Here is a 19,202-nt window from a genome sequence, read left to right on the forward strand (position 1 = left end):
AATAACTTACATTAGATTATTGGGATATTTATATATTATAATTAAAAATGAAAAATCTTTTTAAAAAAAAAAATATGATTAATATACTAAAATTATAAATATATATCTCAAATAGTTTTTCAGTTAAAGTCTTCTAAAGTGTAGGCGCTCAGTTCAATCAAATCCAAAATCTTGCTATCATTAACAAATGAATGAATACCATGTCAATATCACTAATCATCACCAATCAGACACCCAATTTTCGACTGCTGCGTAGGAATCGAAGTTCTGCTCAGTAAATTCGTGTCCCATCGATGAAAACAAATTGTAATCGGTGGGGACCAGTTTGGTTCATACGGTGGGTGCGATAGCAGCTCCCAGCCAAATATATTGATAGTATACTGAACTGATTTTCCTTTGTGTGCAGGTGTATTATCGTGCAATAAAATTTCTTTGTAGTGTCTTTTTGCTGTTTTTAGCTCAATGCTTGATTCAAATTAATCATTTGCTGTCTCTAGCAATTAGTATTCACCAGCTTTTGGAAGCTCATGATATACCACAACCTTCTGATGCCACCAAACACCTGCCATTGCCTTCTCACCAAAGCGATCTATTTTTGCAGTCGATGTTTATAGTTGGATTAATGTATGATTTTCTACGTTTAAGATTCTTATATAAATCCATTTTTCATTGGCAGTGATGCAAAGCTGATTTTCTTTGAAACAAAATTTCACATGTGTTTTTTTCGAGTTTCCATTTGTCTTTCATTCAATTCATGTGCCACACACCTGAACTTCTGGATCTTTACCATAGCTTTAAGACAGTCTGAAATTGTTTTTGTGCAACATTTTGAGATGCAATTCTTAAATCTCGAAATTTTTACTGAAATTTTCATTCTTTTTCGTAAAAAATTTCCAATTTTCTGTTTTTTTTTCTTCGTCCAAGTTCTAAGTTAAGGTTTTGAGTAAAACACGTATTTTTCACTTTAGATGATCCTATAAGAAGTTATCCTGACAATTTTTTTTTTTCAAAAATTTCAGAATTTCTTTATTATTAATAATGTATGCTTGCAACAATAAAAAATTCTAATAAAATATTTGGTTTTTTATATAAGAAAATTTTTTTTGAAAAAAGTCTGTTTTTTACCCGAGGAGACCCATGTAGCCACTTAAGAAAACGCTAGATCTTTAGAAGGAACATATTGGTGAGGTTTGGTTATTATAATAATTAAAATTATATAAATGTGTAACATCTTCTGGAGCTAAGTTAGTACAACCTCAAAATGAAATACGTTAAAATGTTTTTTTTTTTGTCAGTCCGGGTGAAATTTGATCAGGTATACTAAAATTTTCCAAAATTTTTTAGCATACTTTTCTTTTTCTCTTAATATTGGTGAATAAGCTTATTGTCGAATCACTCAAATTTTCAAGTGTCTTAAAGTTGGCACATGTATCTAGTAACTTTCGTGCTGAAGTAATAATAATAGTAGGCACTTACCTCAAACCACTGCCAGAAATCACCTTAGCGCTGTTATTCCATCGCCCAGCAACCAAAAATTGTTGCTATAATATTTTATTGCGTTTACTAAGCCATTTTCGTAGATTTTCTAAGCTGAAAGTATAAAAATAAATAATAAATAATAAAAAAAATAAAAAAGGAAGGTTATAGTTGTAATCTCATGTTGAAATGGCCAAAACTACGAGCGCCGCAATAAAAATGGACCCAATGCGTGTGACGCTGGCGGATATTCAAAGAGGTGTAGGTTTGATAAATAATAAAAGTTTATTAATTTCCAGTTTTATTTGTAGAAGCAAAATTTTACTACTTAGATTACAGTAAGTAAGCAGCTGGATGACTTCAAAGCCTTTCCGACAACACTACACTGCGGTCGCTCCTTGGTGGGCTCGCCCAAACAACAGCCGCAACACATTAAAGTAACACTTCGGAAGACCAATGAAATCCTACTCTACGAACAGCGCAGCCTCACCGCCTTGGCCGACACAGACGAAGGCAAAGCAGTCGCAGTGGACAATGAACGCTACGAGTATTTAACATCCGCGCAGGGCAGACGACGACGTACCATCAGCGCAGAGGCGCAAACTGGCGGCGTGCTCTATAAAAGTCGCGATGTGAATACCGAATACATACGCACGGATAATATCGCTTCGTATGTGTCGAACTTTGAGATGTTCGACACGTACAAGGACCTACAGACTACAACGAAAAGTGTTGCCATTGATGAGCACAAGAAAATGGAGATTACGACTTACAAAGTGGAGGGCAAAGATACATTTATCGATATTAATCGACAGCCGAGTTTCCGTTTAGCGCTCATGTTGACCATGCGCGTCTTAGCCGGCAATGTTTACGAGCAACAACAACGACGCTTTCGTAATATGCGTCTGCCTGATCCGCTGGCAGCGGAGGTACGCTACCGTTATCGTATTAAATTGCTTTGGCATTTTGAATTGCCACAGACACTGGCCGGCGACACGAAGAAAGCGGTCGCTGATCTCAGCTGGTGTCCACGCAACGGCGACATACTCGCCGTGGCTTATGGTGTCTACAATTTTCGGGATGACAATGCAAATGCCGATGGTTGTGTTTGTATTTGGTCCATTAAAAATCCCGTCAATCCGGAGCGATACTATAAATATCAATTACCCGTTATGACGGTCGAGTTCTCACTGCACAATCCACAATTATTGGCCATCGGCTTATCGGATGGCACCATCGAGGTGCTGGATATAACGAAACTCGAATCCGCCGCCATTGCAGTTACCGATCGTCGCACCTTGCACAACTGTGAACCGATTGTCGCCATAAAATGGATCTCACGTAGCGAACTGGTAGGCGTCCAGTATACCATTGAACCGTTTTTAGCGCTGTCACGTGACGGATCCGCAACAAAGTATAGCATTATTAATAGTCCACAATTGCTGGCGAATAAGCTGCTTTTGTTGAATCGCATTGAAGCGCAGCCGGAAGGTATACGAGTGGAGCGTAGCTATGAGCTGCTGCAGGCCAATCGTCATCCGCAGGGCTTAAATCTCTGCTTGAGTCCCACACAGGATGATTTGTATTATGTGCTCACAGAGGAGGGTTGCTTATACAAGTGCTCAACACATTATCCGCAGCAGTATTTAACGGTACTGCAAGTGCAGGAGGCGGGTGCGAATTCAATGGATTTTTCCCCATGGTCGCCGAAGCTCTTTCTAACCTGCGGCAATGATTGGTGAGTGATTGTTTTACATAGAATTAGTTTTTAAAACAAAAACCGGGTACAAAGCGAATATAATGGACGATAGAGTTGTTGACTTAGGTTCCATGGGTTTCCTAATAGCGCATGTCATTCCTCGATGGTATTTTGACCCCTAAATTGCTTTAATTTAGTTTTAAAAATTAAATTTTTTATAAAAATATGTTTTTATATATTTCATCTAGACCCCAGAACAACTTTTATAAACACATTTCCAGGTCCATTAATATTTGGCTAGACAGCATTTTCGAGCCAATAATCTCACTAAAACATCATGAGGGTCCCATACACTGCGCCTACTGGAGTCGCACGCATTCCACAATAATTATTTCATTGTGCCGAAACTCGGTGGACATTTGGGATATTAAACAAAGCATACTCAAGCCGATGTCGTCGACTAGCATAAATGGTGCGCATTATACGAGCTGCAGGTAAGTGACTACTGCCAAAAAGAGTATTCTCGTTGCTTTCACGAACCTTTAAAATTTTGTTTGTAATTTTCTACAGATTGTCACTTTGCAGTCGCTCGTTAGCAGTTGGCAATGAAAGTGGTAATGTTCTAATGCTTGCCTTCGAAGACATGCCTTTTCCCGCCTACTATCAATATGATCAATTGGAGAAAGCAATATACAATCTGATAACCAATGATAAGCAAATGACGCAAAAGGTGAAAAGCCTCGGTTTCTTTGGTTATGCCGAGCATGTTAGATATCAGCCGAAGAAACGTCGCAGAAGACGGAAGAAAACACAAAAGGATACAAATTTAAGTGATGAAAATTAAATTTTGACATATGACATATGTACTTAGGCATACCGTTGGATTTATAAAAATATAATATAAAATAATAAAAAAGTTTTTTTATATTAGTATTTTGAGGTGCCACTTTTTTGTAACTTGAACAAAGTATAGTACAATCGAAAAAGTATTTTCGTATTTCTGTCCAAATTTCAATTTTTTATTTATTTATAATATGTGACCTGGTCTACGGAAAGGGGGCTTAGGTGTCAAAAAATCAATTTTCACTTTTTAGTTGATTTGGACGGGAGATGAGAAGTTGTTTATTTTTAACAGCTGTTTCAGAGAAAACTAGTTTTCGCACGTTAGCTCCCTTTTCGTACATCAGGTCACATATAATGAACTTTAATGAACCAAATATGTCAATATCGACCACTTTTTGTCATTTTTCCGCAGAGACATTATTCCATCAGTGTAAAACTTTTCTGGTTTCTTAGCGAAATACTGGGACAAGTAATTTTTACAGGCTTCTCTTGAAGTCAACTTTACTCGATTAAGGGCAGCTCTGCATTGACCGAAACAAATGGTATTAGGTGCAAGATCATGTCTATATGGTGGATGGATCAAAACTTCCCAGCCAAGATCTCCCAGTTTATGACGAGTCATCAAAGATGTGTGTGGTCTAGCGTTGTCGTGATGAAAGACGAAGCCCTTTTTGTTGATCAGCACTGGCCACTTTTTTCGATTGCTTGCTTCAATCTCTTCAGTTGTTGACAGTAAAATGTATTATCAATCGTTTGGCCAGGCTGGAGCAGCTCATAGTGGACGGTTCCTCTCCAATCCCACCAAACACTCAACAAAAGCACTCAACGCGTCAATTCTGGCTTTGCGGCCATTTGTTGAGCTTGACCACGCTTGGGCCATGATCTTTTTCGCACATTATTGTCGTATTGGATCCACTTTTCATTACCAATTGCTTCAGAAATGGTTTGATTTCATTTCGGTCCATTTAATTGTTCATAGCCAATTCATGTGGCTCCCAAACATCGAGCTTCTTTTTGTAGCCAACCTTTTTTAAATGGTTCAAAACCATTTGATAAAGATTTTATGTTCCTTAGCGATGTCATGGCTGCTGATGTGACGGTCCTGTTCAATCTTTTCCATAATTATGTCGACTCTTTCAACGATAGGTCGACCAGAGCGAGGTTCATCTTTCACATCAAAATTTCCAAAACAGAAGCGAGCGAATCATTGTGCTAGCTGAACTGTTACAGCATCATCTCAGTAAACTTCACAAATTTCATTAGTGGTGTGAGTGGCATACTTTCATTTTTTATAAAAAAAATTTCTAAAAATAGCGAATTTCTTCAATATTTTCATTCATTTTTGAACAGCTATACATTTTTTTCAACTTCCCCGATTTTTTTTTTTTTTTTTGTTAAGTGAAGCTTAAAAACTCTCCTTTCCAAAACTGTATGGTATACACAATGTGATTGGTAGCATCTATTGACAAAATACGAAAAGACTTTTTCGACTACCCAATATTTTAAGCTTGCCACGAAGTTTAGTAGCAGTAGGATATATCGGAGGCCCTATAAATACGTATAAAAATGATCATCGTGACGAGCTGAGTCGATTTAGCCATGCCCGAACAACTGCCCTTCCGTCCGTAAGTATATGCACAATAGAAATGAAATGTAAATACAAATAGTAATAAAAAAAAAATATTTTTTAACGAAAACAATTTTTTAACTAATTTGACAATATTTTGTAGTATTATATTATATTTTAAACTGTTTCTGTAAAAGAAAAAAGTTATCGGCGTCACACTAATACAAATTTTTATAAGGAGAGTAAAAATATATAAACATATATGTATTTAATTTTTTATTTTTATTAAAATCACTATTTTCTGTATTACTAAATTTTGTTTTTAAATATTTTCAGCTTTTTTAACACTTAAAAGTTTTAACTTATAAGATATTCAGTCCTCAGTATGACCTTTCTTTTTTAAATATTTTTATGGCACTCCAAAATTCTAACCTCAAAAATATACTCTTTATTGTATGATTGTCGCACTCTCCACTCTATTTAATTTGTGATTTCAAAACATTACCACATTTAACCCAAAGCCTTGATTTTATGTAAAGAGCACTTTCATTGACAAATACAAAAAAAAAATTAAGTTTAACGGCACTTGGGTAGTAATTTATTCAGCGATAACCACGATTTTTAGGTAACTTTTTATGCACAAAATTTCGACACGGCCATTTTGCTGACTTGATTAAGGCTTTTAGGGCACTCGTTACCTCGCAAGCTTGTTGTTATATTTTTTAGAGTTTCCACCAAACCTTATCACACTGCGACGACGCGAAGGTATACATTTTAAGTACAAGTACATACATATATTAATTTAGAACACAATTTCTTGGATTTAAATTCACTTTTGAATTTCCACTGCTTCGAAACCCACAAACGCATCAACCAGAGAACTGCGCGCACAACGGCAACAACTTTACTGTAAAAGAAATCAGCAGCATTACAGGAATTACTTTAATTTTCGAAAATAGACAATAAACGATACTCAACTGTGTCTATTTCAGTTCGCTTTGTTTATGTTTAGCACAGCTGATGCTGCGGTTTGGCATTCCACATCGCTCAAGTTCAAACAATTACCTTATTTGCGGTTTTCTAACGATCGCTGAGACAAGCTAAACATAACGTTACTTAGAGTTCATAAATTCTTAACGCTGGCAGTTGCAATTGTGCATTAAATTCATTAAAATGACACAAACGCATTTCGTATTGCCGCTTTTGATGCCCGAAAGGCAGTTGGTGCGCACCTTTCCAGCGCCCTACAACGAGGCCATTTCACCCTTTGCCGAGGTGAAGGATTTTTCCAAAGCCGTGCGCTTCGAGTCGCAATGGCAACCAAAACTGAAGTTGCGAGCACGCAAAGTCATACTCATCGGCGATGTGGCAGTGGGCAAGACGACATTGGTGAACAGGTAGGTGTGCTGGCATTTTGCTGGTGGAATTTTTGTTGCCGAATTATATTTGCGCTTCTAGATTTTGCTTCGATAAGTTTGCGGAGAAATACAAGGCGACTATTGGCGTGGATTTCGAAATTGAGAATTTCAATATTTTGGGACAGGGTCTTACGCTGGAAATGTAAGCACATTACGATTACTGTTTCATTATGTAATTATTATTATTACACTTGCCTACAGTTTTGTCGCTTTTAAGCATGTATAAATTTATTTTAAAATTTTTTCAATATTCTTAGGTGGGACACCGCGGGCCAAGAGCGCTTCAAATGCATAGCACAAGCTTATTATCGAAATGCTAATGGTAATTAATTAGCTTATAATATATTAATTATAGCGCAAACAATTAAATTAAAACACTTTCATTACAGTTATTATAGTCGTTTTTGATATGTCCAAACCGGAAACGCTGAATTCAGCAACCAAATGGCTCAAAAGCGCCCTGGCTGTTAATACATTACAAATGCCACTGACATTTCTGGTTGGCACCAAGTCGGATAAATTGGTAAGCGCACTGATATACAGGAAAATATTTCAAATTAAAAAAAAATAAAGTAAAATAATAATAATTTACAATAATTCTTTGCCGAAAATCTTAATTCTCAACATTCCCGATTTTTGTGTATGAAATTATTTGTTTTTATAAACTTCTATTTAGTTAAAATTTTATTTTTTTTTTCTCTTCAACTCTGCAGAACAGAGCAGAATTCGTGCGCGTGGAGCGTTTGGCAGCAGAAATCGCAGACGGCATTAAAGCCGAGTATTGGTCAGTTTCCGCGCGAACTGGCTATAAAGTAGTCGACTTCTTTCAACGTGTAGCAGCGCTATCATATGAGACCGCCTGCAAAGAAGCGATTATTGAGCGTCATTTTATGGAAAAATCCGTTGCGGTGCGTTTACAGCGGAAGTCAAAACAATGCGGTAAGTCACAGAAATGACATGATTATAAAAATCGTGTCAGATTTTCAATAAATACTATTACTAATAATTTCAATAACTCAATGCATTTATGTATGTAAACTTCTTTGCAGATTTTCGTAGTAACCAAGCAGACAGCAGAGCAGCGAAAGCCAAGGAAAGGAGTTTATGTTTCTGTTCATAATTTCTAAGTATTTGTAGATAAAAAAATATGATAAAAACTGAAAATATTATATTAAACGATGTAAATAACTTATACTTACTTTGTTTTTTAAACGGTATCTGGAATCATATGGTATTTGTTAGGCAATGGGGCTAAAAATCACAACACAACTACACACACATCAGAAGCGGCCCTTTAAATCTGACAAATACAAATTTTTGCAAAATAATCATCGAAAACTTACTGCCAAATATTAAATCGCTTCGCAACTAATATATATATATACTATATATTTATGTAGAACAGAGAAAAGCTAACTGGTTGTACCAGTTTTAGCCTAAGCAATATTAAGAAAATGCAGGAACACTTTTAATTGCAAAAAAGATATGATGCGGCAAAAATGGTACGGCTAAAAACTTCGCTACATGCATTTAGCATTTATACATTGAAATACTCACTATCACAAATCACTAAAAAAACTAGTTTTTAAACATTAAAATTTTATTACATTCACTGGTTTTTTTAAATTATTGCACAAAGTGTAATTTCGACGGGCTATTTCCTGCTTTTTAAATTTTACAACTAACGCAGCGTTGCATTTCCGAACTTCGAAGACAGCTTCCAGCTTTGTCGAAACGGGTTGCACTCACTACGAATTAATTTTTGACGTTAAATAAAGTATGTGGTGAAGTAGTTAAGAAATAACTGCCATAATAAGAAATTAGGCAGATTTTTAAAAATTTTCTAATTTATCTCAATTAACTCATTTTTTGTTACATAAACCAGTTGATAATACTTAGTAATTAAAAAACAATGGTAATGTAGAAAGTTTATGGTATACAACTTTATAATCTTCCTTACATTTTTTAATCTCAAAGTACTTGTATACAGGAAATAATAAAAAACAAAAAATATCATTAAAATGGCTGCTTACTTCCGGCAAACAATTCTTTCGACCACACTGTTGTATTCAATGAGATCTTCGAACTTTCGGAGCACGTCCGAAAATTTTACATGCAGTGACATTCGACATCGAAATTCGACAATGGGACTTTCCCCCGCTTTGATAAAGACAAAAAATTTTCCTTTTCATTCCTTATTTTCGTAGTAATGGCAAATATAAAGATATCCCTGCAATTGGCACCCAATAAGCCTGCCAGGAAATCCGGTAAGGAATTTTGAAACATTTTAATGCAATTTATGCACCAAATGTGTTTCAAAATGTGTCTTAAAGAACGGTGTAGTGATTAAAAATTTATTTAAGCGGATTGCTCACCAATTAGAATTTCATTTTTATCAGTTTATCAATGAGTTGTTTAAGACATAACCTCACTTTCGGATACTTATTGACAGTATTCTATATACATTGTTACTTAATTATATATTAATGGTTTTACAGCTAAACCTGCTGCAGCTAGGAGAGCCGCCACCGCTAAGAAACGCGCTACCGCAGCTGGACGTGTGAAGAAGCGGGTCGCAAAGAACCCTGCCGCTACCAAAAAGGTTGCCACCAAGGCTAAGCCAAAGGCTAAGGTTGCCACCAAGGCTAAGCCAAAGACTACGGTTGCCACCAGGACTAAGCCAAAGGCTAAGGTTGTCAAGAGGGCTGCAGCTACCGCCAAAAACAGTGCCACGTTTAGCTCAACGTCCTTTAAAGCCATGATTTTATGTAAACACAACAAACTTTCATTAAAAAATACAACAAAAAGATAAGTTTAACGGCACTTGCATAGTAATTTATTCTGCGATAATTACGATTTTTAAGTAATTTTTTATGCACAAATTTTAAGGCACTCGTTAGCTCCCAAACCTCTTGTTATATTGCATAGAGTTTCCTCCAGACCTTATCACACTGCGACGACGCCAAGGAATACATTTTTAGTACAAGTACATATCTATTATACAACTTATAGAACACAATTTCTTGGATTTAACTCCAATTATTGCTGCATCGACACCCACTAACACGTCGGCATGAGAACTGCGCGCACAACGGCAGCAACTTTACTGTTAAAGAAATCAGCAGCACTACGGGAATTACTTTAATTTTCGAAAATAGACAATAATCGATACTCAACTGTGTCTATTTCAGTTCGATTTGTTTATGTTTAGCACAGCTGTTGCTGCGGTTTGGCATTCCACATCGCTCAAGTTCAAACAATTACCTTATTTCCGGTTTTCTAAAGATCGCTGAGACGCGCTTAACGCATAGCTATAGTCTATCCGAAACGCCATCGAAACCTAACGTTACTTGTAACTCATAAATGCTGGAAGTTGCAATTGTGCATTAAATTCATTAAAATGACACAAACGCATTTCGTATTGCCGCTTTTGATGCCCGAAAGGCAGTTGGTGCGCACCTTTCCAGCGCCCTACAACGAGGCCRTTTCACCCTTTGCCGAGGTGAAGGATTTTTCCAAAGCCGTGCGCTTCGAGTCGCAATGGTAACCAAAACTGTAGTTGCGATCACGCAAAGTCATGGGCAGGTAGGTGAGCTGTGCTTTTGCGAATTTCAATATTTTGGGAAAAGATCTTACGCTAAAAATGTAAGTACAATACGATTATTACTCCATTATCTAATTTTTATTATTATACTTGCCTACAGTTTTGTCCCTTATAAGCATGTATAATTTTGTTTTACGATTTTTTCAATATTCGCGGGTGGGACACTCCCCTAAAATACTTCCATTACAGTTATTATAGTTATTTTTGATATGTCCAAACCGGAAACGCTGAATTCAGCAACTAAATAGTTGGTAAACACACAAAATTACAAAAAAAAAGCTAGTAAACCAATTTACAATAATTGTTTTCCAAAAATCTTAATTCTCAACATTCCCAATTTTTTATATGAAGCTATTTGTTTTCATAAGCTGCTATGCAAATATTACTTTGGCAACCCTTGTCGTGCTCAGCTGTGAAATTTGGTGCTCTTACAAATTTGTTTCATTTATGTTTGAAACTTTATTGTGAAAATATCTGGATTAAGTGATCTGCTAAGAGAAGTATCACTGTTATAATATATTGTACTGTTAAAGCAATTGAAATTTACTTTAATTATGTATTGGCTAATTTTAATTTATTTCGATGAGTCATTTTCAATATGTTTTTGTTGCCATATTTTTTTTTTTTAAATATTGCAATTGGTAGTGTTAATTTATATTGCTTACTTAAATCATATCTTATTTTTATGTAAATGTAAATGATAAGAAGAGAATCCAAAACCTCTTATGTTTTAACGAATTCTTAGATGAAATGCTGGAGTACCCAAATTAATTTCAATTTATACAAGTTTGGTAAGCTCTTAGATCTGATTTACATTGATAATGCTTCAATATTCTCTGGTTCTGCCAGAGGACTCTTATCAATTTGCCGACGTTTATACTCATTTTAATTTGAAATATAATTTATGGATACACTTGTTTTTATTATAGCCCTGACAGACGAGCAAAATTAATGCGCCTTAAGCAACGCTAATGCGCATTGAAATTTTATGGTGACAGACGGCAGGCTTGTGCATTTAGACAGCTGATAGTGAAATTTGTTTATTTATTTAAAAAAAAAAAAGTGAAATAAAAATGAATAAGATAAATTATTAATAGAAATTTTAGTATTTCGGAAAGTCAATATAAATTTAATGAAAAAATTCGTTTATTATTAACCACGTTAAAAGATAATAGAGTGAAATTAAAAGCAATAATTGATTGTAATACGGAAAAAGTGTGCGAAACAGTTAAGAATATTGGAAAAATGGATAGCAAACTATGCGTTGTTTAATGTCTGTCATCTAAAAATTTTGAAATTTGTTTTTGTTAATATACTTGCACATTATTTAATTAGCAATATAAAAACTGTTTACATCTGATGCTGTAAACACAAAGAAGGTGGCAGATTTTAAGTGACATCTGTCAAACAATAGCAAAAACTCACCATTTTTGGGCAGTGTTGCCTGCTCAAATTTGGTAAATTCGGCTAAATGCCAGAAATTTTTGTGCATTACTAACTTGCATTAACATGGGTCAAATGCGCAAGTTAATTTAAACAAAGCTCGCTGATGCAACTTAGCGTTGTCGTCTGTCAGGGCTACTAGAACTAAGATTGCTAAATAAAGAAAGAAGAATTATAGCGAAAAAGAAAATTTAAAAAAAATTGCTCATATTTTATTATTATATATGGCAGCGCTCCATTTCCTCAACGGTACCTTCAAATGGCGGCACCAACGAAATCGGAATTCTACCAGCCTAATGCTAATATTTTTGAAAACCCAATGCATTTATGTACATATGTATGTAATCTTCTTTGCAGAACAACAATAACAAACAGACAGCAGAGCAACGAACGCCAAGGAAGAAGTTTGTGTTTTTTTTTTTCATAATTTCTAAGTATTTATAGATAAAAAAATATGATAAAAACTGAAAATATTATATTAAACGATGTAAATAACTTATACTTACTTACTTCTTTAAAAGGCATCAGGGATAATTTGGTATTCGCTAGGCCGCAATTCATAGTTAATAAACTCACAACACACATCAAAAGTTTCCATTTAAATTTGGCAAATACAAATTTGTATATACATATACATCCATAATACTATATATTCATGTGGAACAGAGAAAAGCTAACCTGTTGTACCAACTTTAGCTCCAAACAATATTAAGCTAAATGCTTCACTTAGAGTGGTGCAACTATTTATTCATTTCCCATTTATACGTCCACTCATTCACTAGACAACATTATAATTTTCTTAAATTCACTGGTTTTTAAAAATTAGTGCACAAAGTGTAATTTCGACGGGCAATTTCCTGTTTTTAGATTTTACAACTATCGCAGCGTTGCATTTCCGAACTTCGAAGACAGCTGCCAGCTTTGTCGAAACGGGTTGCACTCATTAATTTGTTAATGAATAATTCATTATCCATATAAAAAACAAAACAAATTTTTCTATTTTATCTGAATCATATAAGAAAGCAATAAACAATAATAATGCTGTTCCTTCAATTTTTTAGTTTTCATACAAAAAAGAATAAATAAAATTTTTAGTTTTCATACAAAAAATATTAAACAAAAAATGTTATTAAACTTGCTGCTTACTTCCTGCAAAGAACTTTTTCGACCGCAGTGTTTGCGTTCAATGAAAGCACTTAGAGCTTTCAGAACATGTCCCAAAATTTGACATCCAGTGACATTCGACATCGAAATTCGAAAATGGGAACTTCCGCCGTTTTGACAAAGACAGAAGATTTTCCTTTCCATTCCTTTTTTTCGTAGTAATGGCACCCAAAAAGCCTGCCGAGAAATCCGGTAAGGAATTTTTAACATTTTAATGCAATTTATGCACCAAATGTGTTTCAAAATGAGTCTTAAACAACGGTGTATTGATTAAAAATGAATTTAAGCATATTTTCTTCAAAAATGTGTACAAATTTGTATAAAAATGTTGAGTGTGTTTTGGCCACGCGGTCCAAGCTGCTGCATCGGCTAAATGTGTTTAATCAAAAACTTTAACAACAGGTTTACTGCATTAGTGTTTAAAAACGAAAGTAATGTCATGTGCTATAATTGAATTTTGTGTGTGTAATTTTTCCACAATTGCTCTCCAATTAGAAATTAATTTTTTGTTTATCAATGGGTTTAAGACATAACCTCATTTTCGGATATGTATTGACAATGTTCTATTTACCATGTTGCTTAATTGTATACTAATGGTTTTTTAGCTAAACCAGGCGATAAGAAGCCTGAAAAGAAGGCTTCGGCCACTTCAGCCGCCTCTGGTACCAGCGCTAAACCTGCTGCAGCTAAGAAGGCCGCCCCCGCCAAGAAACCCGCTACCGCTGCTGGTGGTGTAAAGAAGCCAGTCGCTAAGAAGCCTGCCGCTGCCAAAAAGGTTGCCACCAAGACTAAGCTAAAGGCTAAGGATGCCAAGAAGGCTGCCGCTGGCAAGAAGCCACAATCTTTGTTGGCTAAATTGTCCGCAAAGGCCCGTGCCGCCGCTAAGGGCAAGAAAGTCGCTCTTAAACCAGGCGCAAAATTGCAAAAGGGTACCGCTAAGGCTAAAGCTGTTGCTTTGTTAAAAGCAAAGAAGGTCCAAACTAAGGTAAAAACTTTTTGAAACATATTCGAATTATTTACAACTAATATAAACGTATAAATATTTACAGATTGTCAAGGGTGCTTTTGGTACACGCACACGCAAGGTACGCACCAGCGTACACTTCCGTCGTCCAAAGACTTTGGTGTTGCCCCGCCGTCCTAAATACCCAAGGAAGTCGGTGCCAACCAGAAATCGGTATGTAAAATATCAAAGCATCCAAATTTACCACAAATTTCTAATTTGAAATGTTATTATTTGAACAGCATGGATGCTTACAATATCATCAAATACCCATTGACCACTGAAGCCGCCATGAAGAAGATTGAAGACAACAACACGTTGGTGTTCTTGACTCACTTGCGTGCGAATAAGAATCACGTACGTGCCGCTGTACGTAAATTGTATGACATTAAGGTAGCTAAGGTCAACATCTTGGTGAGACCAGATGGTCAGAAGAAGGCTTACGTGCGATTGGCCCGCGATTATGATGCGCTAGATATTGCCAACAAGATCGGCATCATATAAACGTTGCGTTATTCGTTTCTTTTATATATAGAAATTTTCAGAAAAAACAGACATTTAAAAAACGGATAAAACCTAATTTTATCTAAAATAAAAATCAAAAAAAAAATATATATATTTCCTTCTATTAACTTAAATTTTTGAATTACGAAGGACAAAAATTAAAAGACGGTACTTGACCGACTAGCATAGCTTCTTGGTAGGACGGAAGGTCTTTCTTCTTTTTTTTTTTTTTTTCAGATACCAAGATTCAAGTTGGTGGTTTTCGTGCTGGATTGACTAATCATATAAAGATAAGTGAAAATTACAACTGAATTTTATAATATATTATATATTTGTGATGATTTCTTTGAAGGAATCTCATTGAATAACTTCGTTATTATGAAATTAATATATTTTAACTGATTACATTTTTTATTAAACTATGCAAATGCTTATTTATTATAGATAATTTCAAATTGGAAATTGGAGAAGGATCATTTCATTAAAGGTAATAATAATACATTAAATATGTTAATATTTTTTTAGTGATGATATATATAGAAGGAATCTCTTTGAATTTCGTCATGCTTTATTATGAAAACAATTTTAATTAACTGAATATATTTCAATAATTGAAACAATCCTAATTTAGACGCATTAAAATTAATGTTCGTAATTTTATCATTACAGATCGCAATAAAATGTTGAAGAAAGGCTCACATAATGAGAGGTGAGTTATAAAAAAAAAAATATGTTGATATAAACTGTGATGACATATAAGAAGGAATCTCATTGAATTCCGTGTAACGTTATAATGAAATTAAATTAAATAACTGAGATAACTTGACTAAATAATATTCTATTGCTCATAAGACACGCTAACGAAAGCTTTTCTATCTTTCAGGTGTATCCAAAGGAATTATGCACATTGCGAGAAGACTGCTCATTATTGTTTTTTACTGTAAAGCATATATTTATAAAAACAAATTTTGAATAAAGTATGAAATATCATAAAACCGTTAGTGTTGCGATAAAATTTTTACATTGGTTGATTGGGAAGGAAATAAAGAAATTCTACATGGAAACTGACAAGGACATTTAGTGAATGTTGCTAAGGTGACAGTTTTGGACCGGACACAAATCAGGATCCGCTTCTTTTTCCAAAATCATACTATTGTGGAAACAACGAAATTAATATTTAGTTGTATGTATATATATACCGTATGATACAAGCAGAGAACGTCTATGATAGACGTCTATGATACAAGTTTCTGTTAACTACAATTACAACACATCGAAGAATCTGAAGTATAAAAAAGGAAAACATCGAACAGAGCTCGATATGCTTATTGGAAAAATATAAAATATTACCATAATTATAAAGAAAAGTATTAGGAAAATTAAAACTTGCTTAAAGAAAATTTAATAATCAATGAGTTTTATTTCTATTACACAATTTTCCTAACGCTTTTTCCATGCTTGGCCGCACTGTTCAATTAATGTCATGGCGGCTATATACTTGGCTGTCAAATAGAAAAACTTATTAAACGCGATTATCGCCGAATTGCAAAACTTATCTGAATTTTTGCAACTAAAAATTAAAATACAACCTTTGTGGCTTTGCTTATATTAAAGAGTAATAACTTCGACTATTTGCATCCAAAGGGTTATATAGAATAAATATTTGACTATGCAGTGATTTACCAGTTCAATCGATTGTTTCAGCCAACCACACCTCCCGACCGTGTAACTTATATATGGTAGGGTAGGTTGGTGTTATTTCAGAACAAGCAAATCAAAGTTTTTTGCTGTATCGACTTTAAACTAAATAAACATACTTCATTGAATTTGCATCAACTGTTTACCAAAAAACAGAAATGTACAACGGAATTGGTTTAACAACGCCACGCGGCTCCGGCACAAATGGACATGTACAACGTAATTGGGCATTTGTGAGGCCCGGCAAAAAAGACAATTCGAACTATCGTTCTGAAGAAGATATTAAAAAGCTAGATGCCACTTTAAATCGTCCGCCAAACAAGGACATTTTGGATCATGATCGTAAACGTAAAATTGAAGTAAAATGCATAGAGTTTGAGGAAATATTAGAAAAACAAGGGTGAGTTATAAATAAAAGTGCATATATAATATATATATTTATAAATCTAAAACAGTAACACGTTTTGTTATTGTACATCAGTAAGTTACACCTAATAAGACGTGGCTTTTAAATACAAAATCATGCCAACAGGAGCACTTTACATTTATTAAATATTACTTCATGCTCTCCACCCAGACTAACCCATTGAGTAGTTATTGTATGGTGACATGTTTCGCTACTGTTCCGACTACATTTATTATTTTTAGTCTAATGGGGGTGGCAAGTGAACAATAATGATGTTTTTCGTCATACATAACTGTCACGCTTGCTGAGCGAACAAGGTGAAAACCTCTAGTTTGTGCACTCAATCCGCTTAGAAGTATTAAACCCATACAAATCAAGAAATTGGAATTGAGTTGAAATAAAAATTTATTAAATTAGAAAATAAAAACTCAAGTGAATGTGAAAAGTTAGTATTTCTAAATACACAAAAAATAATTTACAAATTGGAAACGTTTTCAATAGCTGACAAAATTGAGAAAGGACACTCGTGAAATTTATCGATCTTTCACAAATATCTATTTGTAGCTTTTAGCTATTATTTTATTTTAGTTAAATATTTATTATATATTAGTTAATAAAACTATAAATGTTTTTTTAATTTTTCTACAAAAAATATTTTTTTATAGGCGCACACCGGAGGAAATAAAAACAAAAGTTGATTCTTATCGCCAAAAATTAATGGGACTAGGTAAAAGTGATTTACCAAAGGATGAATTCGGAAGAATAGCGTAAGTAAATTATTTTATAATAAAAATTTAGAATGTTCATTTTATGTAAATATTGGTGAAATCTTTAAATCAATTATAAGTGGAATGTATAAATATGCTGAGCAAAAAAAAAAAAAGTGAAGCAAAGCCAGTCTCAAATATTACGTTACCAAAAAAATTGCTAATGTTAGCTATAGTTAGCAAAGAACATAAAAGTTGTACTCCGTGTATTACATAATTCTGAAATGCGTTATTCATAGAACTTGTATCACAAATAAATTACAACCCCTACAGCTTCTGCCTTAGAAATTTAAAGATGAAGCAAATTTATGGAGAGATTTGCTCTCAATTCCATATCATTCGTGTATTTACCCACCACCCACCATCACCACACTGAATGGGAGCTGCAATTTTTCAAGACAAGTCATCTACACAGATTGCATGAAAGTTCAGTTAAATCAAGTCTTCCGAATGCGATACAACTCAAACTTCAGGCAAATACTCTTAAGCCTTTTTAAAGTACTGTATAAAAATAACATTCAAAAGTTAAAATAAAATAAAATTAATATAATTAAACGAATACTAGCCGAATGACGTTTAATATAATAATATTAAGAATTCCGGTTAATATACAAAATACTTAAATCAAAACAACGATCGGCGTACAGTTTTCGAATTTTGAGAAAAATCAATAATCAACGCAATAGAATGTGCAATTCACGCATAAAATTTTACCTTAACATAAATAACATAAAATAAGTAATTGTACTGGCGGCGGCGGTGGCGAAACTTCAAAAAAAAAATATTTGTATTCAAAATTTTCTTAAAAAACTTTACTCACTGCTTCTTTATACAAAAATCTGTCGGCAACCCCCAACTCAACTTAAAGCGACTTGCTTGCTCAAGTGGGCCAAGAACTACGATAAACTCATAGCAATGTATGCTTTTGGAAGTATGTGCTGGTGCTGCGTTGTAGGAAATAAATGTGGTTCTTATTCTGCTAAGTGGATTAGCGGATTAACATGAGTTAGAATGAAGTCAAATGTGGTTTGAAAGTGGAGAATTTAATGAAATCGAAAGAAACAATTTCAAAATGCGTTAAACTTCTTAGCAAAGCAACAAATCACTCAACTAGAGTCTTCCATTTAGTATTTAAGTTAATTAGTTATAAAACAAGTGTCAACGGAGTTGGAATGTTGAAAGGATAAGAAGTAAATTTTATAATATTGAAGGAATGTTGAAATGTAAATGGTGCAATATTAAATCGAATGTAAATAAATAATGTAAAAGTGCTTTGCTTTTTAATAGCTATATTTTAAATATTTATAAAAAATCAATGCATAAGTCTTAAAATAAATTCAGAAGTAAATGCATAATCGATTGTCTTCCCAATAATTAATAACTTATAAACTATATAAGAGTGTTTCTTAAGATAAATTTACAGAAAGAAAAAATCCAACGTCTTCCTTGACAATAATCAACTATCAATATTAAAAAAAAAATTATATACAATTATGGAACGTAAAAATATAGACACATTTTTAAATATAATAAAAATACTTGGTCTTCCTGCACGTTTCTATGCATATTGAGAATAAAAGTAGATAAAACAAGTATTTATATTTCAAAAT

The 19,202-nt window shown here is 34.0% G+C and overlaps 5 protein-coding genes and 1 long non-coding RNA gene across 6 annotated transcripts in view; all 6 read left to right on the forward strand.

The window, feature by feature from the left end:
• The first annotated feature begins 1,665 nt into the window (after positions 1-1,665).
• On the forward strand, positions 1,666-4,019 carry LOC108976886 (WD repeat-containing protein 78). The gene is made up of 4 exons (XM_018946278.1): positions 1,666-1,737; positions 1,809-3,214; positions 3,457-3,669; positions 3,746-4,019. Exons 1-4 carry the CDS (start codon positions 1,666-1,668, stop codon positions 4,017-4,019), a joined length of 1,965 nt encoding a protein of 654 aa, XP_018801823.1.
• A 2,727-nt stretch (positions 4,020-6,746) lies between these two features.
• On the forward strand, positions 6,747-8,123 carry LOC108976887 (ras-related protein Rab-34). The gene is made up of 6 exons (XM_018946280.1): positions 6,747-6,982; positions 7,044-7,145; positions 7,261-7,325; positions 7,393-7,526; positions 7,717-7,942; positions 8,053-8,123. The coding sequence occupies exons 1-6, from the start codon at positions 6,759-6,761 to the stop codon at positions 8,121-8,123; spliced, it is 822 nt and encodes a 273-aa protein (XP_018801825.1). The 5' UTR covers positions 6,747-6,758.
• Positions 8,124-9,150: 1,027 nt separating this feature from the next.
• LOC108976919 (DNA-binding protein HU homolog) lies at positions 9,151-9,838 on the forward strand. The gene is made up of 2 exons (XM_018946348.1): positions 9,151-9,270; positions 9,502-9,838. Exons 1-2 carry the CDS (start codon positions 9,213-9,215, stop codon positions 9,813-9,815), a joined length of 372 nt encoding a protein of 123 aa, XP_018801893.1. The 5' UTR covers positions 9,151-9,212; the 3' UTR covers positions 9,816-9,838.
• A 3,487-nt stretch (positions 9,839-13,325) lies between these two features.
• LOC108976902 (60S ribosomal protein L23a) lies at positions 13,326-14,751 on the forward strand. The gene is made up of 4 exons (XM_018946327.1): positions 13,326-13,406; positions 13,820-14,199; positions 14,264-14,391; positions 14,460-14,751. Exons 1-4 carry the CDS (start codon positions 13,376-13,378, stop codon positions 14,719-14,721), a joined length of 801 nt encoding a protein of 266 aa, XP_018801872.1. The 5' UTR covers positions 13,326-13,375; the 3' UTR covers positions 14,722-14,751.
• Positions 14,752-14,811: 60 nt separating this feature from the next.
• Positions 14,812-15,722, forward strand: LOC108976903. Its single transcript, XR_001993988.1, has 3 exons — positions 14,812-15,208; positions 15,391-15,430; positions 15,605-15,722. It is a non-coding gene; the product is annotated as an uncharacterized LOC108976903 (long non-coding RNA).
• A 493-nt stretch (positions 15,723-16,215) lies between these two features.
• LOC108976922 (serine/arginine repetitive matrix protein 2) overlaps positions 16,216-19,202 on the forward strand; it is an 18,096-nt gene continuing 15,109 nt past the window's right edge. The window contains exons 1-2 of the mRNA XM_018946352.1: positions 16,216-16,819; positions 17,491-17,592. Of these exons, the coding sequence (XP_018801897.1) occupies positions 16,578-16,819; positions 17,491-17,592 (344 nt within the window). The 5' untranslated portion in view covers positions 16,216-16,577. The remainder of the gene's footprint in view (positions 16,820-17,490; positions 17,593-19,202) is intronic.

This window comes from Bactrocera latifrons, unplaced genomic scaffold (assembly GCF_001853355.1).
Source record: "Bactrocera latifrons isolate USDA-ARS-PBARC rearing strain unplaced genomic scaffold, ASM185335v1 scaffold_81, whole genome shotgun sequence".
Classification (NCBI taxonomy): Eukaryota; Metazoa; Arthropoda; class Insecta; order Diptera; family Tephritidae; genus Bactrocera; species Bactrocera latifrons.

Coding starts and splice junctions, on each gene's coding strand:
- LOC108976886 (XM_018946278.1), top strand. CDS start 1,666: ATGGCCAAAACTACGAGCGCCGCAATAAAAATGGACCCAATGCGTGTG. Junction 1,738..1,808: donor TGGCGGATATTCAAAGAGGT/GTAGGTTTGATA, acceptor TTTACTACTTAG/ATTACAGTAAGTAAGCAGCT. Junction 3,670..3,745: donor GCGCATTATACGAGCTGCAG/GTAAGTGACTAC, acceptor AATTTTCTACAG/ATTGTCACTTTGCAGTCGCT.
- LOC108976887 (XM_018946280.1), top strand. CDS start 6,759: ATGACACAAACGCATTTCGTATTGCCGCTTTTGATGCCCGAAAGGCAG. Junction 6,983..7,043: donor AAGACGACATTGGTGAACAG/GTAGGTGTGCTG, acceptor TTGCGCTTCTAG/ATTTTGCTTCGATAAGTTTG. Junction 7,527..7,716: donor GCACCAAGTCGGATAAATTG/GTAAGCGCACTG, acceptor TCAACTCTGCAG/AACAGAGCAGAATTCGTGCG.
- LOC108976902 (XM_018946327.1), top strand. CDS start 13,376: ATGGCACCCAAAAAGCCTGCCGAGAAATCCG. Junction 13,407..13,819: donor AAAGCCTGCCGAGAAATCCG/GTAAGGAATTTT, acceptor ATGGTTTTTTAG/CTAAACCAGGCGATAAGAAG. Junction 14,200..14,263: donor CAAAGAAGGTCCAAACTAAG/GTAAAAACTTTT, acceptor AAATATTTACAG/ATTGTCAAGGGTGCTTTTGG.
- LOC108976919 (XM_018946348.1), top strand. CDS start 9,213: ATGGCAAATATAAAGATATCCCTGCAATTGGCACCCAATAAGCCTGCC. Junction 9,271..9,501: donor TAAGCCTGCCAGGAAATCCG/GTAAGGAATTTT, acceptor ATGGTTTTACAG/CTAAACCTGCTGCAGCTAGG.